Raw genomic sequence first — 22,388 nt, 5'->3', positions numbered from 1 at the left:
CCTTATAGCCTTTCCTTTCCAGATTCAAAGGGAACTATTTCCCTTAGGCCTAAGTTCTGCTATGCCAATACTATGGACATAGAAATCCCAAATATCCCAATACCCAAGAAACAGATGAGAAAACAAGGGAATGAGAAGTACAATGATTGGAATGCTTACCAAAAATTAATAATAATTTAAAAACTAAACCCCATCATCCCTTAACTCTGATCCCCTACACCTTCATATCAAGGGCTTTCCAGAGGAGCATGGTGGTTAAAAACACTGGCTCCAGAATCAGACAGAGCTACCTATGTGATCTTAAGCAAGGTACTCTCTCCCAGAGAATCTTAGTTTTCTCATTTGTAAAATGGAACATCTGTGATCCCCACCTCAAGTGCCAAGGCACAGATTCAGGGCAATCAGGGTATAAAGCTGGGCTTTACAATGCCCTCATAAGTGCTCAATGAAGGGCAGTATCATTATCACCTCCTGCTCCTTCCTTATCCAACCTCCTCTTTCTCCAAACCTGAGCAAAGTTTCTCTGTGCTCTGCAGAAGCAGCAGGTCTCCAACCTATTCACAGAACCCACATCCCCTTTACTCAGGGAGAAAACCAGTAGGTGGGAAGGCCTATCTCTCCTCATCATTTTCCTTTTTTTCAAAACAGTGAGTGGGCAACGCAAGTCCCAATGGCTGAACCTTCATGCCAGGCCTGTCTAGACTAAACGTGCTCCAGGGACACGTCTACCTTGTATGATGACAATTTCAAAGTAGAACCTACATGTCTTGCTTGGTTCTCTCTCTCCTCACTGCCATACCTCTCCTCCACATCGCTTTCATTTCTCACTTGGACTTCTGCAGTGGCCTCCCATCTAGCCTCACTGCCTCCACTCTTTACTGCCTAAAACAGCCAGAGTGATCTTTCAAAGTGTCAATGGGACTGTGTCACTTCACTGCCCAAGACCTTTTAATGGCTTCCCCCAGCACTTAGAATAGATCTATGGCATGACATGATGCCAGACCACCTCCCAACCTCCTGTCACTCTCCTCTGACTTGCCAAGCTCCAACTTCACTGGCCAATTTCAATCTCTCCAATATGCCTCACTCAGTCTGACCTCAGGTCCAGACCTGGGCAGGTCTTCCCACCTGGTCTGTTCATCCTCCAACCCTCCCTAGTTAGCCAGTCTCTACTGCCTGTTGAGGCTCAACCTCTACGCTCCTTCTTTGGAGAGGCTGGCCCTGACACCCTTCAGTTTTCTCCTGGTTCTTTCCTTTCAGGGCATTTAACACAATGCAAATAATATATTTATGTATAGATTTGTGTATTTTTTTTGTTACTATCTTTCTTCTTCCACCCCACTCCCCCACTAAGCCATATGCTTAATAAAGGAAGAAGCTGTCAATTTCATTTGCCTAATGAGTAGCTTAAGGCCTGAAATAGAAGGGAGAAGGTGAATATTGATTGATTGATTGATTGATTGATTGATCTAATGACTTCAAGAATGATGTAATGTACTGGGGGAAATACAATCCAAGAAAATAGGAAAGTGACAGATAGAGGAAGCCAAGCTGACCCTCAAAGCATGCACGGCAGGTGGAAGGAAGACTGACTCCCATCCCACCCCATACACCAAACCACCTGCCCCCCAGCAAGAGCCACACTAGGTCTGAGACTTGTCCTTTGACTGAAGCACTGTCTTTCTTCATCCCCTTAAAATAAAAACGCCCTTGAGCACAGCCAGATGAATTGAAGCATGGCATAAATGAGAACCATTTCTCTCTGCTGTGCCCCAAGGGACCTAGGGGGAAAGGCAGATGTGAAGAACAGAAGTGTACAGGGAAAGATGGAACAGGAATAAAAGGGGGCAATGAAGGAAAGAAGAGAAAACAAAATGAAGGGGCCAGAGGTCACTGCACACTTATAAAAAAAAAAAAAAAACTTCATGCAAAGCATGAAGAATGTCCCCCAACAGGTTTCCTGTCTTTTTGGGGGGGGGTCATGTCACTGCACCACACAGTCATCTCTCCCAAAGTGGGCATCTTGGGCCCTGCTCTGTACCTGGGGTGGTGACAAAATAGTGTCCATGGGATGAGCTCCGCTTTAAAAATATACAGATATGCACATATATGTGTGTATACATATATATGTATGCATCTCTGTGTGTATTTATACACATGTACATATGGAATTACATGCAGGATTAAAAAGGATGAAGGTGGGTTTTTACACACTCTCAAGGAAAGAAGTCTAAATCAAATTGTGAATCGAGAAAGCCAAGTTGCTGAATAGTATATATCGTATGGTCCTATTTCTAGGAGAAAAAATGAAGGGGTGAAAGGAGAAGGGGAGGGGAGGGGAAGATGAATGTGGCAAGGCCAGTTCACACCCTCGCTTCACTCAAATCTCTAGGCAAAGTCACTGCCTTAGAAAGCCCTTCCCTGACTGACTGCTCCAGAGTGCTCCCTCATCCTGTCTCACTTTTCTCCCTAGCGCTCATCACGTTGTAGTCCATATTTATTTGTCTGTTTCTTTACTGTCTGTCTTTCCATGAGGACAGGGGCTTAGACTGTTTCGTTCACCCCTAGAACCCCAACAACTAGAACAGAGCCCAGGGCACAGGAGGCCCTCAGGAAATATGTTTGAATAAATGAAGAGAAACTTCAGAGAAGAAACCTATAGGGAGTAGGATAAGAAGCAGGAAGGGAGGGAGGGGATATATTTTGTTTCCATACTTCTGCAGTCTTCTATTTTGTATTGCAATATTACTTTCTATTAAAAAACTAGAAAAGTCAACCATAGGTTGGGGAACGAAGGTCTTCCTTTAGACTAAGATGACATCTATCCCCCTGCTGCTTCCTAGTTCTGAGCCCAGAGCCAAGCTGAGCAAAAACCAGTCCTTCTTCCCCACCATGGTCTTTCTGGCCCTTCTCTTTCATCTCTTGTCTAAACCTAGCTGCCCCCTTGTTCCTTCTACCGAACTCAGAGAGATCAAGAAAGGGACGCACCGCTTCCACCCCACATAAGACAGGTATTAACCAAACAGGACAGGATGAAGGGAGAACAGATTCACTTGTGTTTATGGCAGAAGAGCACTCAGGCTGAAACACCACACTACATGGAACAGCAGACGTGAAAGCACTTTAAGGGAAAAGTTACTGTGTTAATGACAGAAATCTCAGTGCAATTATGTCCTCATCACTGTGTGACAGATGGATCTTCATCCATTGAAAACAGTGTTTCTTAAGCTCTTACTATGCCAACCACAGGCCTGAAGTGCATCCATCAGGGGACTTGAAGTTTCCTAATTAACTTTGTCACAGAGCAAGGAGCCTACTATTTCACATCCCTTCTCAACCTGCAACCCAAGTGGCAGGAGGGCAGTGTGGTCTGTCACAGGAGTGGGTACCCAGCACCTGGTATCCTACAAACACTGTGGACTCAAAACAGCATCCCTTTCCCCAGCAGGATCATGCATCTCTCAGACAATTTTGCACAGCCAGAGAAAATCAAACGCATGAGTCTCTTCCTTAGCAGACTGACACAGGTGGCATATCTCTAGTGACCTGACACACAGCTTCATAAATCAGGGCAAGCAACATTTACATGTTTCCCAGTCATAGGACCTGCAGATCCTCATCTTAGGGACATGGAATCTCTTCCTAGAAGTAGAACTCCTTTGACTGGAGAAAAGCACCACCTCAATCTCTAAGCTTTACAACAGAAAATAAGATTTTCTTTCCTGTTTTTCCCAGGTGGCTACAGAATGAGATACATGAATTATATGAATAGTCTGATTAATACCGATAAGGGTAAGTTCACTCTTTCCCTTAGTTTACAAACATTGTCAAGCTTTCCCACTCTCTTAAAAAAAAAATTCTCCTTTACTCTTGAGTTAGTTTCTTCACTGCCCACCTTTCTCCTTGCCAGGGTCGCCAACATTCCTTGCCACCTTAACCCCATAAAATCTGGTTTCCACGCCTCAGCACCTACTTGAATGTCTCCTCTCAAAGATCACCAATGTCTCTCTGGTGTTTTTCTTTCTTCAAGTCCATCAGGATCTCCCCAGCACTTACCCAAGATAGGGATCCATCTTGGATGGGGAGGGAAACACCCTCCTTTTATTGCTATGGCCAGTATGCTCAAGGTTCTTTTTCCTAATTCTTGAATATACTCTCCCTCCTTGCTAAATATGACCACTCCCCAAGAATGTACCCATGGCCTCTACTCTTTCTATTCTCCCACTCTTTCCAATCCCATTAAGCCCATAACTTCAGCCCCCCCTTTGGGAAAAGACTTCCAAAGCTAGTTATCTTTTACCCTGACACTCTCCCAGCTCCAGGCTGCAGCCTACCCACCTGCAATCCTCTCCCCAGAGAAATCCTGCCAGACCACCAGCAAACGGACCCAGACACTTCTTCATATACCCTCTAAAACTCTTGTCCTATCTCACCCCCCCCCCATACCTACAGCTACTACCCACCTGCAGGTACATCCTCCCTTCTCAGAACAGCCACCATCTTTCGCTTCACCTCTCATCACAGACAACCCTGTCTACACTGTAGTGTGGCCTCCTGCTAATAGGTCGCATCTCCCAGGCTAACCTGTAAACTCTCTTATTGCAAGACCAGTCCTTTGGCTCTGCGTTCCACAGTGCTTTGCACATAGCAGGTGTTAAAAGAATGAATAAAAACATCCTTAACCACCAAACCTCAAATGAACAAAGTATGTTAATGTTACAGTAGGCAACACTCTTCAGTGTTCTTTTATCATCTTTCACTCTGAACAACTAGGTACCAGGTACATAGGTAGACGCTGCAGATAACCGGGTCACTGTTACTACTTCTTCTGCTTCTACTAATATTACTGCTAATACCGCTGCTATTCCTGTGTCAGGCACCATGGTAAGTATTTACTGGGATTACAACATTTAATCCTAACAACCACCCTGGGAGAGAAGTAACATTTTCCCCCCATTTCACACATGGGACAACTAACAGAGAGGAAAGCTCAGTGACTTCTCTGCCTTCAAGGAGCTCTTAGCTCAGCAAAGGAGGACGGGTCCTGGGCACACGGTTACAATGTGCTGGGCACTATGAAGGAAAAGCATGGGATATAATAGGAATTCATAACAAGGGGACAAAACTCAGACCAAGGGCCAGAGATGCTTTCCTGAAGAAAACCGTGCTTAGGTAGAAATCTGAAGCACAAAATCAGAATAAGCCAGCAGAAGAGTAAGGAAGAACAGACTGTTTCAAGGGGCCAGGCTTGCCCTGGGAACTCATGGTCCCACAAGAGGCTGGGCACTGATAATGGAAAAAGAATGCTTTCCTAAACTGAACACCCATCCCCTGAAATCTTCCTGTGCACTGGAAGGAGAGAAAATCTGCCCTGGCCTGCCTGGGGCACTGGGAACTAGGACTCACCTACCAAGCACAGTTCCTATTTTCCATTTACATTTAAACTTACAGGATGTTGAGATGCACATATAATCAAATCCCTTATAGACTCCTGCTTTAAAAAATCCTGCAGGGGGCATATTTTTTAGAGAACTTAACCACTAAGTATTAGCAAAATATAATGATAATTGGTACGATAGATTCCAACTTACCAAAAATGCAGAAACTCTCCCAGAATACCACAAAAAGAATTCTATGCCATCAAGTCTAAGAGGTTTTGTCTCAAAGACAGGCAATAATTATGATCTAATGGCAGTAAGTTCTTTAGCCAGCTCATGCAATGGGGTTACCCTCTCAACAGAATAAAATATATATTTTTTTAATTTGCAACCACCTGAGAAAAAAACTCTCTGGTGTTTTTCTTTTTTTTTTTTCTTTTTTTTTCTTTTTTCTTTGCCTGCAACAAAACAGAATCATCCAAGCCCTTTCTTGTCTATCTAAATTTTTGTGTCTTCTTTACCATAGCTCCAATGTACTATAAATATACAGCTTTTGTGACATAAATGCAAAGTTTTATTGTGCTGTTAGCCTTGATAGAAAGCACTGCAGAAAGTTGTTTAGAAATTAAATATCTAAAACAAGCTATTTTAAAATCCAGGGCCCTCACTATTTCATGTCTGCAATGAAGAAATTTCATCTTGGGGAGAGCAAGCTGTCTTTCACACCATATGGCTAATGGTGGTGCATAGCAATTAGCCAGGCTGATTAATGGTGAACAGACTCTAATTTTATGCTTATAATTGAGCCTGCATTTGCACCCCTGGTGCAAATTCAGCACATCCCAACTTCCACTTACAACAGGCAAGAAATCAAGAGAAATAGGATGGTGTGGAAAGTGAGAATTTTTTTCCTAAAGCCCCCTAAAGAGCATCAGATTTGCAATTTAAAAGACTGTTAGCCACACAATAGATGACAGGTTTGTGTAATAGGGTCATGGCGGCCTGGTAAACAAACAGTACCCCTTACACATCTATAGGCAGCCAGGAAAACCGTAATCTGTAACATTAGCAGGATGACATTTTGAATATGGCTTTTTCCTCTTAGCCCTGCAGTACAAATATCATCATTTGCCTTCAGTGGCTTGAGAGTTTTATTTTTGCTATTTTTATGTTTCTGAAAAATAGAAAGAACATCAGCAGTAAAGCACGCCAACCAGCATAATAAAGTACTTTGGACCAATGAATTTTAAGAACAAGAAAAATATAAACTGCATTAATAGAGGGCAGGCTTATGTGTGAAAGGCATAATATATCTTTAAGTATTTTAAGAATAGAATTATTTCCAGCATAGTCCAAACATGTACAGATATGAGATGCAAATCTATGATACGTAGACATTAGTTGGCTTATTGTTCGAGATCCATCTTTCTGCCTGTCCCTTATTTGCTAGAATCACATGTAATAGAACATAGAAAATTCATTCTAATGACATGCTAATTGTGGGAAGCTAAAATAGAGATATGATCAGAAAAGTAGTAATACAAAGGAGATCACTTTTAATGCTTTTCAAAATGATTTTACTCATTTAATTCTGAAAAGTGTAACTCAGTTTTACAATTCTTCCTTACATATAAGTATGACACTAATTTTTGCCTAATGATATCTTCTAAGAAATTGAAAAACCATATTTTTGGGTTTTGTTACTATTTTAAAGGTAGGGAAAAGCAACCTCTTCATGGAATAATTAACAAGTTTTACAAATCACTGAAGTGAACACTTGTGAAACTCCTGAGTAATTTAGAATAATCTATTCAAAGCATGCTTTTTGAAGAGAAAAAAAAGAAATTTTTATATCCACATAGAATTATAGATATAGAAGTTAATATTTGGGATTTCAGTAAGAAAACACACTGAGCCCCTTTTATTTCATTTCCACCTGTAGAGTTTTAAGATAGCTTTCCCCACAAGTCCACGAGCAGCAAATAAAGCCCACCCTCCCGTGCTGAAGTGGCAGCTGAAGGTCTAAAGGGATTGGTCAGTAATAGTCAGGAGCCAAGCATGCTTTGTGCCAGAGAGAGCCTGCATGGCTAACAAAGCAATTAGTAGCCTTTCTCTGATGCGTAGTGGCATCTTCATGCTTTATCCAATTACTCAGAATATATCAGGTGTTATTTTACGCTGGTGTTATTTTATGAAGAATAAAAATCCTATACCGCAAGTCTAAAGGCTGTTCTCTCATCTACTCTCTCAAGTGTGGAGGACTGGCTGAGGCCATGAAAGTGAATTTGGTCTCCTTGCTTATTTTCAAATGTAGCTTGTGCCTGATTACAGGCAAAATAAATACACTCGTTTGTGGGTGACACGAATTTTGATATCTTTCAGGTGTAAAAATGTGCCATCCTTCCAAAAGCTCACTACTACTGAGAAATATTAGCTACATTGTCAGAGTTATATACAGGGTAACTAAGAGGAACAGATCAGATGCAAGGGGTGAGGGGAACCCACACTAAGTTTAAGGAGGAATGATGCCTATGTACTGATGGTCATATTTTGAAGTGGGAGAATTAAAAAGGGGAACTATAACTTTTAAATCTTATCCAAACCAGAGGCTTCTGCTGACATCAATAGAACTCTTACTCATTTTACTAGCAACGCAGTTGAACACATATATTAACACTAAAAAGTTATATTGTATTTTATTTGATTGAGAGGAAGAAGGGGAGGGCATTGCTTTGTGCCCATTAACAGTGTGATATCAAAATGGAAATGTATGTCTTCCGGGATGAAGTCTAATAAATAATTGAGAACCACTGTGATGCCTGACACTTTACTACCAAACACTTGTGTTTAATAGTTCTTTTTAGATCATCTAATAGAAGCAAGATAAATATACACCCAAAAATAGGCCTGTGCTCACCTAGATTTGAGATACAAATTCATCTTCTCCTTGCTAATTAAAGGGAGAGAACAAGGTATTTCTTACCTGCACATGATTTCGTGTGTGAGCAAGACTCGGCACATTTCTGGGTTCTTGTCTTGGCCTTCATACACTATGGCCTGTAAACAAAGGCACCAATTGAGCTAAAAATGGAACCAAGTAGCAAAGAACAAACTATCGCAATTGAGTACTTGATCATTTCACCATTGCTGGGGGCCAATTGGCTTTTGGGAGCCCAAGACTGTCTGTTTCAAGATACGTTGTTAAGGATCAACCCAAATCAAGTAGAGGACATATGTTCCTCTTTGTCCCGTCAACCACATTATTAAGACGCACACCTTTGGATCAGTGTGTGAGATGAACTTCTGTTGTCAAGACAACCACAATTCTCCTTTCAATTCAGAATAAAATAAATCTAATCAACGAGGAGGAAAAGCCTGGAAGGTTTAGCAGATTCGGATACTAGTGATTTAAAATATAGAAAAGCACGTGGATTTGATTTTTAAATATGTGTTTGTCGCCTCATTTTACTATTTCTAATGCCAACGTTTAGTGTTCCAGAGATGAGTAGCAGAAAACAAGTGGGGGTATGGCTAATGAGTCCATTCACTAACTGTGTCTTCTTTGAGATGATTCATCAATCAGGGAAAATCCTTCCTTCCGCCTACAGGCTGAAAACATGTGCTCCCCAGGGTGTACACCCACCCAAACAGTAATATTTGCCGGCATATGCTGTGTGTGTGGGCTTAAGCCATAGAGTTATCTCCCTCAACTGAGAAGAATTACATCTGACTCCCAAAATTTAGATTCCAAATCACCTCATCAGCCAATACATCTTTGTCTGTTCTCAGTAATGTGCATACAAACATTTTGCTTAAAATCACCACGAAGTTTCCCTGAGAGAGCAGTTTCCTGGAAGCTCTATGTGTGAATACCTGGGCCAAAGAAAAACACAGCTATTTGCAGAGCAATGCCTACATCAGGATACATATTAACTAACTTAACACTGTATCACTGCATAAGACTAACATGACACAACTTAAGATTATTAATAAAATTACTTTCACACATTTAGATAACTCTCAATTTCTTGGTGACAAAACTACTTGGTGACAAAACCAGAGACTATGCTTATTTAGGACATAGAGATGCTGCAGTAACTAACTGGGAGTTGCCTCTACTGTGCTTTGTTTATAAGCCTGGTACTTTCAGAACCTGTAAATGATGGAGACAGCTTAAGACACAGTGTGTACAGACCCTAGAGCAGACTCTGGGTGTGATATCTAACTCCATTATAGAACAAAAATTGCAACAACAAATAAAAACATGATGAAAAGTACCTGTATAAGGAGAAAACCTTTCTCTACGACTGGCCCATCAAAACCATTTTTTTTTATGGTTAGCCCACCATAACTCTGTATTTTTTAATGTTTTATTTGGACACAATTTTAGACTGACAGGAAAGTTGCAAGAATATAAAAAGAATTACAAGATAGTCTTTAACCAGATTCCTCAAATGTTTACACTTCACTAAATCTGCTTATTCTTTTCAATTTTTTTTTCCTTAACCATGATAAGTAAACTGGAGACATACCCTAAATAGTTCAGCATGTATTTCCTTAAACCAAAGCATTCTCTTCAATAACCACAGGGCAATTATCTGAATCAGAAAATTAGCACTGATACAATACAATAATCTAATCTACAGACTTTATTGAGATTCACCAATTACAAAATAATGTCCCTCACAGTGAAAAAAAAAAATACAATATCAATCATTGCATTCAGCTGCCATGTGTCCTTTAAAACAGAACATTCCTGAGTCTGTATTTCATGATATTGACATTGTTAAAGAATATAGGCCAGTTCTTTTGTCGAATACCTTCAGTTTGGGTTTGTCTGATGTTTCCTCAGATTTAGAGTAAAGTTACCCAATTCAAGGCCAGAATACCACAGATGTGATTCTGGGTTCTTCTTGGTGTATCAAATCACACTGTCGACTAGTTGATTACTATAATGGTACAGTTAAACGAAATGGTACGGTAAACTGACCATTTGGTTAAGGTGGTGCCTGCCATCCACCAGAGACCATCAGCCAGATTTCCCCCCCGTGAAGTTACTACTTCATCTTATGTGATTCATAACTATCTTATAGAGAGCTAATCTAGATTATGGTAATATCATATTATGCCTAAAATGTTCATCCACTAGTTTTAGCACACACTGATGACTCTTTCCTGTACTCTTAAAAGACCTTTTCAAACGCCCAAGAAGCTGCTTTAGTCAAGAAAATGCATTAAGTAAATCAAAAACATTTTGAAAACCAAAAATTGTATCTGTCTGCTTTATTTATTGCAATCGCTGCTAAAACCAAAGAAACACAGTAAATAACTGATTAGGTCTCATATATGGTGCTAAAAAACTCTAATCGGATGCATTTTTGTGGCATCCTATTACCACTACATGTTTTGGTTGTTCTCTTAATATCCTGATAACCTCCATTTCAACTTCAGTTTTTTGTCATGCTAAACTAATACAAGTAACTTGGTAAATATACTCGTAGATATTGCAGGGTTTTCCCTCCTGTTTTAAAAAAAAAAAAAAAGAAGTTTGGTTTCTTTAAGAGGAATGCATAACAGTTACATCAGACCTTCTCATTTTGATTCTTTCTAGATGAGACCAATATTATTTTTGTTGAGGCTGCTGGTTCCACTGAAATCAGTGATGATACCCAATGAAAGACACGCTGCAATACAGATATGCTCACAACTTCCCCAAACAGTAGATGATCCGTGCATGCCCAGAGAGCCTATGTTTTTAGCTTTAGTGACTGAACATCATTTGTCGAAGGCCCAGGGCCTCTGTAATACATCTCTTTATCAAATGCCAAATTGCCACTTCACTTCTGGCAAGCAGACTCAAAATGGAGAATCTTTCTCTAAATCTAGCATATTAAAATAAAAGCATGAGTTTGCATTTGCTCAGAAATAGTTAAGCATTCCGGGGAGGGGTGGCAGCATGAAGTTTCTGCTGTCTCTCTTTCTGAGGCCTCAACAGAACAATATTTTTCAGCACATACATGCAGAGAAAGAAGTACTACTTCTGTGACTTCTGAAATAAAAGCAAGAGAAAGAGGGAGTTTCCTCACTCTCCTATGAAGTAGAATTAAAACCCTGTAAGTACAGTGAACTAGAAGCTTAGTAGAACAGAATCAATTACAGAGTGGAACTCAGTCACAGGCAGATCTCCCTCTGACCTCACCTGTGCAGTATTTGTTACTGAAAAAGCTGCTTAAACACACACACACACACACACACACACACACACACACGTATGAAAGATATGGGCCAAGAAATCAACATTCTGATGAGATCCAGAATCGGAAAATATGATACATTTATTTTGCTGAATATCTCTGAAGCAGCGTGTCAACAAATAGACCTTTTAAAAATGCCACCAAGCTCTCCCTCCAGCTTACACATACAGCTGATAGCCACACATCAACTCTCTACCATCTACATTTCATACACCGTAAAGACGGGTTCACAGTTCAGCAAACCCAGACTTTAAGCCTAAAAGGAAAGGGATCTTCTAATACCAACTTAGAAGTTTCTGCTTTTCTTACTAATTTAAATATGTGCCTCTGTGGGGTGTGAATCAAGCGCCCTGAGCCTGGATCAGCTGGGAGATCACAGAAGCATATAAACGGCATTGACTATTTTAAGTGAAACCATTTTAATAGACAGCTGGTTTAGGGCCCAGACAATGGGACACCAAGAAGAAGGCTTATTTTCATCCTCCACAGTAAATCATGCGTCTGCTCACTGAGAGGAAGGTAGTCTGCTGTGAGAATGACAAAGACAACAGTGATTTAAATAAATCAATGTGTTTATCAGGAGTACAGACCTGAGGCCTATTAACAGACATGGGCAGGATGGGGAGAGAAAGTATATAAAATATAGTATTTAAATAAATGAATTGATGGCAAAGCAAGTTAGGGTTTTAACCTAAGAAATACAAAATGCAATTATCAAGTAGAAAACAATATTGACCGTAATCCTTCCAATGGCAAGTAAATCGCTGACAGTGACAGGAATACTTGTACAGGAAGAAAAGTGAAAGAATAAACAGCACTAACTTCATCTCAACTTTAAAAACCTGATGCAATTGATAAAGAAGTTGTCAAAAGTGACACATGTGGAGCGGATTTAGCTTTCTGATATACCAACCTCCCTTTTCTTAATGCCCTCTTCTAATAAGCAGAAAGAAAATAGCAAATTATTTTTAACACTCCATTAATTTTCAGGTTGAGGGTTTTTTCCAGAATAGTTTTTTTAGTGAACAAAAAAGAGGAAAAAAAATAGGAATCATTAAACTTTCATAGCCTTATGCAACAGCAGTACCAGAAGTTTTACTGCGAGAGAATAAAATGCCATCAATTTCAAATGCCCAATTATAAATTCACCTATATCATCTGTGAAAAGGAATAAATCAATCAGTAGAAAAAATCTGCCTCAGTTGCCACTATTTTAGATGGCATTTGGTGAAGTGTGGTTCATCCTTGCTTTTCCAAAATATCACTGGGTCTTAAAAGTTAATTGAAACTTACTATGGATAAAGACCACACAGTGAAAGGAAAGATACACAGTGAACATGCACCAGGATCACACTTCAATAGCATGCCAAAGGAAATACAGAGAATTGAGCACGGCTTTTCTTTGTTTACTTTTCTAATAGTTTTAACTCTTTGTGTTCTATGCCAAAACAAAGAGGGTGAGGAAAATACTTTTGACTTTGGTTCTTCAAATCCAAAAGGGTTTGAGGAGTAAATGTTTTCATTAAGAGTCTTTTTTGGTTTACAATCAAATAGTAGGAGACTTCTCATCATTAGAGGGAAGGAAGGAAGGAGGGAAGGAAGGAAGGAAGGAAGGAAGGAAGGAAGGAAGGAAGGAAGGAGAAAGAAGAAGAAGAAAGAAAGAAAGAAAGAAAGAAAGAAAGAAGAAGGGAGGGAGGGAGAAAGAAAAGAAAAAAGGGAAAGAGAGGAAAAGAAAGAAAGAAAGAAAGAAAGAAAGAAAGAAAGAGAAGGAAAGAAAGAAAGGGAGGTTACCCATAACTAACCCAAACTCCTAATTTTCCTTTTAAATAAAAATAGTAACCTTGAAAATATGTTACTTCATTTTCTACATACAAAATAAAGGCCAAACCTAATTTGTCACCTTCAAGAATAAGTTCATGAATGTACAAAGTACCTCCTTCAACCAGAAGTAAAATGTCCTCTAAATACAGACTGTCAACAAGCCTTTGGTAGCAAGTTAGCAAGAATTGGAACTAATCAAAAAATAATATGAACACCTACAATATCAATGTACTGTACTATTAATCATTGCATTCAACCACCAAGTTATATTACTTGTCATTTAAAAAAAAAAGTGCTAGCTTATGTGATCCCAGAAATTTCCAGAAGGTGAAGGAGCCCTAGTTAAAAATTAACCTGTGCCAAAGGAAACACTACAAATCTGACATTTCATAAACAATTGTGTCAAACAGCAATCCAACATTAATAGTGGGATAAAATAAAAAATTATTTTGCTTCAATTAGCAGCTTGGCTACTGGTGAACAAATTATAAAGATGTAATTTCAGCTCAGCAGCTAAGCAGGCCTGTTTTCAGAACTGAATTAGGAAAGTTGCAAAGGAATGATATCATATTCAGTATACTGTTCAGTTACATCACAGCCTTGAATAAAAAGAGAATGTATATCAAAAGCAGTTAGCTTTAGAATACATCTTTAATGTCTCAAAGAAATGAAATCCCTTATGTTATTCAAGCACCAAGATAAAAATTGAATCATTCTAACAATCCCATATTATATTTCTTTTTCTAACAGTAATGAGATATTTCACTCATATGATAATTATATTTACATGTATATTAGTAGATACAGCTGGTTTTGTCAACCCAATGGGACAATAATAATAATAATAAAATAATAAAAGCAGCTAATTTATTAAGCACTTAATATGTGCCAGTCACTATTCTAAGCACTTTGCATGTATGAATTCTCACAACAGAGCTTCAAGGTAGGTGCTATCATTATTTTCATTAGTTTGGCTCCAAATGCTTACATATTTTAATTATTCACTGAGACCAAATCATCTTTGCTCAGCAACTATATAAACAATTCACCAACATCCAAACACTCCTTTGCTCCTGTCACCAATATAAGTAAAGACCTAAGAACAGACTATTGGTATAGTCATAGAAGTTCGATAAATGCATCACTACTAATATGTTCGTTTTTAATGCTGTTCAAACATTCACATGGAAACAGCTCTAGCGTAAATATCCCTGAACAAATGGCTGTATATTATCCAGGAGGGAGCAGTTGGACCGCCAGACTGGGGAAGTACTAGGCCATCTGGCTCCGGCAATCTCTCCAAAACCATCAGCTTTGTTTTCACCCCCAGACTCCAAACAACACATTTTCCACTGTGATGAGTTTACATTTTCCCAAACACAGGTCCTGATCATGCATAAAAATTCCAAACTTCTTCATTCCTCTATGTGCAAGGAAATTTAAATCACCTGCATTTTTGACATGTTACCAAAGGAGAGAGAAAGCTGCTGAAATATGGCTCCTGACTATAAACTTGCCCTGTCTTTTTTTGTTTGTTTGTTTCCCCAAATGTATGAAAGAACCTCTCTGCTGGCCTGTGAATTCCTTTCGAACTTATTGATATACTAAAAATGTGTTTATCTACCAATGAAGAACCATGAACTGAAAGGGTGGTTAATCAAATCTACGCAGCTGTGGCAGGATATAATGAAACAATCAATAGGAAAAAATGCACTTGCATCAATAACTTAAAGTACTGGGAACATCAAAAGAAATATATAAAGAAGATTAGTTTGTAAGATAAATATGACAGCATTTCTGATTATTGTACTTTGGACTTTCCACTATGCTAGGACCTTTTTAGGGTTCCCTTACCACATCACCTCCCTTCAAATCCATACATGACAAAGATTATGTGACTATCATTTTCCCCTTTCCAAAAAAGAGTTTCTGTCTGGGGACAAGAGTAATTAGTTTTAGATAACTTTATGGAATTTGGTACTCTTTGTTTGAATTATAAAAATGTCACTTTTTTAAAGCAAGATGGTAGGAGGGAAGATAAGTTAAAGGCTTTTTTAAACTATTTAATGTTAACTCACCAAAGCAATCACATAACATAATTATATTTCAAATACTACATGAAAATCTGAAATGAGCCACATTAAACCTCAGACCTCCCCCACTGGGTTCATTTGAACTTCTGTAGTAGATATTGTTTCTGAATGCAACAGCCATAAACTTCTGGATCCTACAGGCCTTTTTGCATGCTCTCTAATGGAATACCAAAAACAGCAATGACACAAAAACAACCTATTTTTAGTCCAGCTAAACTTGGTTTTGAACAACCCTTCCCAAAAGCAAGCCTCTTATTTTCTAGTTGGTGGATGAATTTTTTAAATATCATTACATCCTTTGTGTTTTATGAGAGAGGCATGGGAATAAGGGGGCTCAGATTCTTACACATACACTTGTAATAAAACTTCATCTTTCCCAGTTGAGTCCAAAATTAAGAGTCATTACCCAAAATAGTGTAATGAGACACTTTGAAAAGGTGTGAAATACTGTGTCACACTAATACATCTTGGTTGATTGAGTACATTTCTGTTTGACTTCAATGCTGCTAACTCCACCCAAGTTCAAGAACATTGTATGAAAATATAGAATGCACAGCTAGTTTTGGATTCTCCTTGCCAAAGATTCCCTTTGAGTTTTAACCCCAACTTGTGAGTCAAAGATAAGACATCACACACAAAATCTGCCTCTGTGATATGAAAAATGTTACAAGCAAGCAGCTAAGAGGAGACACTTGAACTGTGGCTAGGTATTCCCTCCAAAAATTATGATGTTATTAATTCATCCTGTCATTGAAATTATCCCATTCTTTACTCTAAACATCAAAATCCTGACTCTATCTGGAAGAATTTCACAGGGGAAAAAAATTGTAACCATTTAATCAGTCAGCTTATGTCAAGCCTTACTTGAACGGGTCACTTCATATTTAACTAAAATTAAAAAAATTAAGAAATTTTAAATCAGACGTGGTAGTTAATTATCATAGAATAATTTCAAGCTAGTTGAGAATCTGCTGTTTCACCAATCAAGGCTAAAATATAATAATAATGTCACAGCAAGAAAAGTTATGCTTCTTCACACTGAACTCTTTTTGAAGACTATTGTATTAACTATGTATACAAGTAGCTAACCTACTTCCCAAACTCTTACAGCACATAATCAACAAACAAACAGATAATGGTCAGGGATTGCCTTTCAAAGCGAAAGCTACCACAGAAGGCATTAGACAATTATTATGAGAGCAAACAGGAATGCCTCAAAAACAAAAAATCACTTTCTCTTGGTATTTTTGGACTTAATTCAGATAATTATTTAAACCTTTTTCAGGTCTCTCCCCACCAAAATATATAATTGTATACATTTATAATTTTAACCTTCAGTGAGATGTCATATTATGGCAAATGACTTTCTCATATCTGTTATTATTAAAAATAAATTGTATCTTGATCTAGTTCCCCACCTCCAACTCATAGAATTTATAATACCATGCAGTCAAAAAATGCCCTAAGAGTTTTTAAGCTCTATGACCTTGTTAGTAAAATGATATTTGATGTATTGCTTTATAAAAATCAAGATTATTCTCCCACCATATGAGACTGCATAAAGTCAGTTCATTTCATAATGGGAAAATCAATTCTTGGTGGCACTTTTTGTGTAAGGGGTCTAAAATAAAGTTTTGAAAGCAGTTAATCACTCCAAACATGTCCCAGTTTTGAACTCCTTAAAATTGTTCATTTCATAGTGCTGCCTATAATTTAATATTTAAGTGGACAATGTTGCACAAGCAGACAGGTTTGTGGGGATTTTTTATCTTTGAAAAGTAAATTCTAATAAATACATATGGAATATGTATTAGAGTTCATACTTTCCCCTCCCCCACCTTTTCTTTCCTCTGATGAGAATGGCAGGAAAAGATACGTACGGTATCAAAGACAATTTTTTAAAACAAAACTCCACTTAAGGCATTTTTGTTTTGATACAGTAAAAAAAAAAAAATGTTACTGAAATCAGGCTTTTCTGTTTCTGCTTGGCAGGATAAAAAAATTTTTTTAACTAACAAAATACAATGTGTTCAAATGAAAGGGAATTATCCTATATAATAATCAAAACCAGTAAAGAAAAGAAGACCAAAAGTCACAAATGTGACTTTACTCTGACCAATCAACAAAGAATTAAATCTTCAGGAAAGCCAAATATTTTGGGCAAATAACTTAAAATAGATTTCAATATGTATTTATTTATTATTGTTAAAACTACATTTCATACCCTCATGTTTTTTTCTTAGTTCACCATAAAATATGAGACTAATAATCAAAGTTAGCTATTATTGAAAAGTTCTTGCTGAGTATATTTTAAAACTTCCAACAGCTTATGAATGTGCATTGTGTACAACATATTCAATCCATGCTTATCTAAAAACAATTTTTAAATGTGCATGTATGCCCTAATTTGAAAACTTCTAAGTGAGTATCTATTAAAGAAGATCACCCTCCTTATTTTAAAGGGAATATTTTAAAATCGCAATCAAGCAAATAAGTTTTATCCATCTTACTAAATTGGTAGTTGGTACACTTTGATAACTTTTCTCTTTGTTCTAATTTCTTTCCCCCACCCAGTAAAGCTGGCTTCTTTTTTGTTACTAAGTCCTCCAACTACCTAACCAGCTACTTAATTCTGAAACTAAACTATGCCTTAAAATTAAAAAAAAAAAAAAAAAAAAAGGCTCCTGTGCCTCATTAAAACGTCAGGCCTCTTTTCTGACTCGGCTCATAATTGTATCTTTTAAACCATAACTCAACCTTAATGTATACTGCTTGACACCCGCGTGTTGGGGAGTTTCAGAAAATGCCGTCTATATACCTTTAAGACCACAAGCTCACTCTCGCTGCCTGGCTTCTTGCCAAACTCGGAGGCAAAAGCAGGAGGATTTTTACAAAATACTCTGTAACAATTGTTGCTCCCTCTTCCAACAGTACTACTACCACAACCTCCTTTTAAGAAAAAAAAAAAAAAAAAGAAAGAAAGAAATCTGTGGAGTGGGTCATCTCTGCTCTCAGCTCACCTCACCGTTGCTAAGGAAGCTACCTAGCCCCCCTCCTTCCTCACGCACTTCCCTACCCTATACCTCCCTGGAGAGGCCCGGATGGTTTGGATCTCACAAGTTCAGCCCACTCTACACCGAGGTCCCAGGGCACATTTTGCGCCCCCTGGGGCTCCTCCGCAGGGTCAAAGGAAGTTCAGCACTTACTCTCCCCACTCAGCACCCTGTAGTGTTAACGCAGAAGGCCTGGGTTTCCCTTGGTGGGAAGGAGCCGTCGAGCCACCTTCCCCACGCGGCAGGCGTGTGTGTGTGTGTGTGTGTGTGTGTGTGTGTGTGTGTGTGTAATCACTTGCAAGGCTGCGCTGAGAGTGCGGTCTGAGGTCCGCCCTGGAGTTGAGAGTTCGAGTTCCAGGCCCCGTGCTAGGGAGTAGCCAGCCTCTTGGCTTCCCCAAATTTAGAGGCGCTAGAGTCACCCCGCGGCGCGAAATTAAGAAACTTACTTGTTTTGTCATGGAGTCAATGAGGCGCACGTAGAAATCCTGCTCTGTCCTTATCCCTGGGGGAAAGGGGAAGGGGAGTGGGGAACGAAGGAAAATTAAGTGAGAGAGGATCCGCCGCTAAATAAACAAACAAACAACAAAGAATGGAGTTCCAAGGCGTATGCAACGCCTACTCTCCCAGAGAAGCCCAGGCAGGACACCACCACCCCCATCTTCCCCAGTGTCCAGAGAGGGGCCAGTCCCTAGGCACAGCAGCTGAGAATGGGGCGGGACCCCCACCTGGCTACTCTCCCTTCTCTAGTTGGGAGCCCCTCTGCGCGCTCTCTGGGAGCTATCAAGGCCACGACTGCTCTAGCTCCCTGAGCCCAAGGACTTAGGGCCTGGAGTCTGAGCTCAGCCTCCCTTAGGAATGGGAGGAAGAAAGGAATTGGCCCTGCGAGGGCCAGGGCTCCACACCTGGCCCCAGGTGTGCTCGAGCCCGCCACGGCCGCCCTCCGGCTACTCGGGGCCTGCTTGCCTGAAACCTCCTCAGGTGAAACTTAGGGGAGGCCTGGTGACCCCGAGGACTGCGGAAAACCGAGCGTGCTCAGGGCTCTCGTCCACCTGGATCTGGCTGCGTCCCCTGCCCTCACCCAGAGCCCCAGGGTGCCGGCGCCGACCCGACCCGACCTGAGCCTCACCATTGCTGTAGAGGAGCTGGAGCCGGTAGTGAATCCCGTTATTGGTCTTTTCGCTGTTGGCTTCCTGGGTTTCAGCGAGACGCAAAGACACAACAAGAGACGCAGGAGAGAGGTCGGCGTGAGCGAGTGGACCGACTTCGAGGCAACTTTCCCGAAGAAGGGACCCCCGGCCGGGGAACCGGACAGGCCCAGGAGCAGCAGAAATTGCGGCCAACTGTGATCCCTCTGCCGCCCTCCCGACCCTTACTGCTCCCTCTTCCCTTCCAGAAAATTCCGTGGGGCCTGGGGGCTCGGGCCTGGGTCAGCAGAGGCAGGAGCCGCGCGTGGTCGCGCCATTGAGGGCGGGTTCATCCCAGGCGCCCTCGACTCTGGAGTGCGAAGCCGAGCTCGCCTCTCTCCAGCTCTGGGGCTCCACGCGAACTTTTTGGAGCAGAACCTCATGGATGAGGAGCCCGGGTTCGCCCAGGACGGGAAGTGGCTTGGGGGACCCCGCTCAGGAGTGTGTTATGGATGCTTTGCACTCGCCGAGGAGCGCGCCTCCCGAAGCGGCTGGGCCTGCTCCCCGGTCGGGGGCGAGGGGCAGCGGCGCTGCGCCCACTTACTTTTTCCTTCTCCACGAACCCAACAAAGGCTGTCCTCTCGATCTCCACGGGCTGGCCCTGTCTGTCGTAGAGGGCCAGGACGAAGTGGAAGAAGTTGGATTTCCGCAGATTGGAAGGCGGCTGCTTCTCAAAGTGAGCCCGGGCCAGACCCACCCCGCTGCGGCCAAAGACGCAGAGTTAGACGGCTAAGCGGGACACCGACGCGCGACCCTTTGTCACCCTTTACACACGCGCGAGCCCTCACGCACCAACCTCGTCTACCCCCAGAACACCTAGTGGGCGCCCTACACGCCCCCTCCGGCGCCCGGGGCCCACCCGGCGACGGGACATGCGTGCTCTCGCGTGTCCAGTCCTCCCGCCAAGCACACGGCGCGCCCCCCCGAACTCGCCGAAGAGCCATGAAAGTTTTGTTAGGGTTTTGCGCAGGAGATAAAACCCTGCAAGCCTTTACTCTGACCTGACGCGCGCTACGTGGGAAGGAAAAGTGGAGGTGGATGCAGTGAACCCGCGTTCGTGGAACACAGCTGGTAGTTTACAACTTGGAGAGAGGGAGGCATGGGAATTGGTGCCCGCCACCCCCACGAATCTCCCGCCTCAGCCTCAAGGGCAGGTGAGGATGGATGGGGAACAGGCTCAGTTTCATAAAGCCGCAGCCATCCTCCAGGAAACCTCGCGTGCCCCCGCCAGGCGCGGGCGCCCGGCCTCTGGACACCGCACGCCCCCTCCCCAAATAAGGCATGTGAGAAAAAGGATCTGAGGGGGTCAACTCAGAGCTGTCAAGGGTGGTTGCTGTGGAACAGGGAGCTGATTTAAAAGACCTGTCCTGACAAAGTTTCGCTGTTCCACAAAAACCCTCACACTCATTCCAGAAATCCTATGGACCAGGGGTGCCGGCTGAGCGCGCCCGCGGGGGGACTGGAGGCTCGGGTGCCAGGGGCGCGGGAGGCCACTGACAGCCCGGCCTGCCCAACACAAGGGCGCGCTCACACACACACACACACACACACACACACACACTCTTTCGCTTCCAGCCCAGTTACCCAACTCACTCTCACTGCTAACCACCCCCATCCTTGTACTCAACGGGGATGGGAACAGTGTTGCAGACACTTGTCCCCTGCCCCGTGAAGATGAGGATAAGGTAATTAGTCATCTTCCTTTTTCCCCTTCCGCCCTCTCGGAGTCCGACAGGGCCTGGGGCAGCCAAATCTCCTACTCCCCCAAGCCCAGCTGGTGGTCTGGGAAAAAAGGCCATTTCTCACTTGGGACCAGGCGTCCTCGGAAAGGTTGATAAGAGTGCCCAGAAAAGTTCCCCCAGGTCAATCTCCAAGGGAAGTGCCTCCAAGTCACACAGTCTAGCATCCCAGGAGCTGAGAGTGGGAGAGGGGCTGGAAGGGGCCGTGGTGACAGAGGGTGGGGAAGACTTTCAGGAAATGTCAGAATCAAAGTTGGGAGCTGCCGTTCTACCGGTGGACTGAGAAAAGCAGAAAGATAGAGAGAGGGAGAGAGAACAAGACCAGAGAACTAAGAGAAGGTTCTGGGGATACATGGAGAGAGAAAATAGGAGAGAAAGGGAGGTAAGGGAATGAGAAGAGGAGAGAGGAGGGAGGAATGAAGAAAGAAGAGGAAGGAAAGAATGAAGAAAGGGAGGACGGAAAGAAGGAAGAGAGGTAAGGGGGAAAGGAAAGGGAAAAAGGAAAAGAAGTGAAGAAGGAAGAAAAGAAAAAGGGAAGGGAGGGGAAAAAGGAGTTAAGAAAAAGAGGAAGGAAGGAAAAGAAAGAAGAGAAGGAAAAAAGTTTAGAAAGGAGGGAAGAAAGAAAAGAAGAAAGAAAGAAAAAAGGCAGGAAAGAAAGGAAGAAAAGAAAGAAAAGAGAAAGAAAAGACAAAGAGAAAAGAAAAGAAGGAAGAAAGAAAGAAAGAAAAAGAAAGAGGAGACAACCGGCCGGGAAAGAAAGAGCAATCACATAAAAAAACACAGATATCCAACATCGTGCTGATGAGACGCCTCTTCTGGCTTAAAACGAAATGAAAACAGTCACAGGCGAAGCAGGGAAAAGTGCC

The 22,388-nt window shown here is 41.5% G+C and overlaps 1 protein-coding gene across 3 annotated transcripts in view; it reads right to left on the bottom strand.

The window, feature by feature from the left end:
- The window catches only part of EBF1 (EBF transcription factor 1), a 390,388-nt gene that overhangs the window by 366,882 nt on the left and 1,118 nt on the right, over positions 1-22,388 (bottom strand). For all 3 annotated transcript variants that reach the window (XM_030328392.1, XM_030328402.1, XM_030328416.1), the window contains exons 2-5: positions 20,328-20,484; positions 19,726-19,789; positions 19,046-19,101; positions 8,362-8,435 (exon numbers count right to left, since the gene is read on the bottom strand). In XM_030328392.1, the coding sequence (XP_030184252.1) occupies positions 8,362-8,435; positions 19,046-19,101; positions 19,726-19,789; positions 20,328-20,484 (351 nt within the window). The remainder of the gene's footprint in view (positions 1-8,361; positions 8,436-19,045; positions 19,102-19,725; positions 19,790-20,327; positions 20,485-22,388) is intronic.

Source organism: Lynx canadensis, chromosome A1 (genome assembly GCF_007474595.2).
Source record: "Lynx canadensis isolate LIC74 chromosome A1, mLynCan4.pri.v2, whole genome shotgun sequence".
Taxonomy (NCBI): Eukaryota; Metazoa; Chordata; class Mammalia; order Carnivora; family Felidae; genus Lynx; species Lynx canadensis.
The sequence above is the reverse complement of the archived record's forward strand: the minus strand, read 5'-3'. Positions and strand labels throughout refer to the sequence as shown.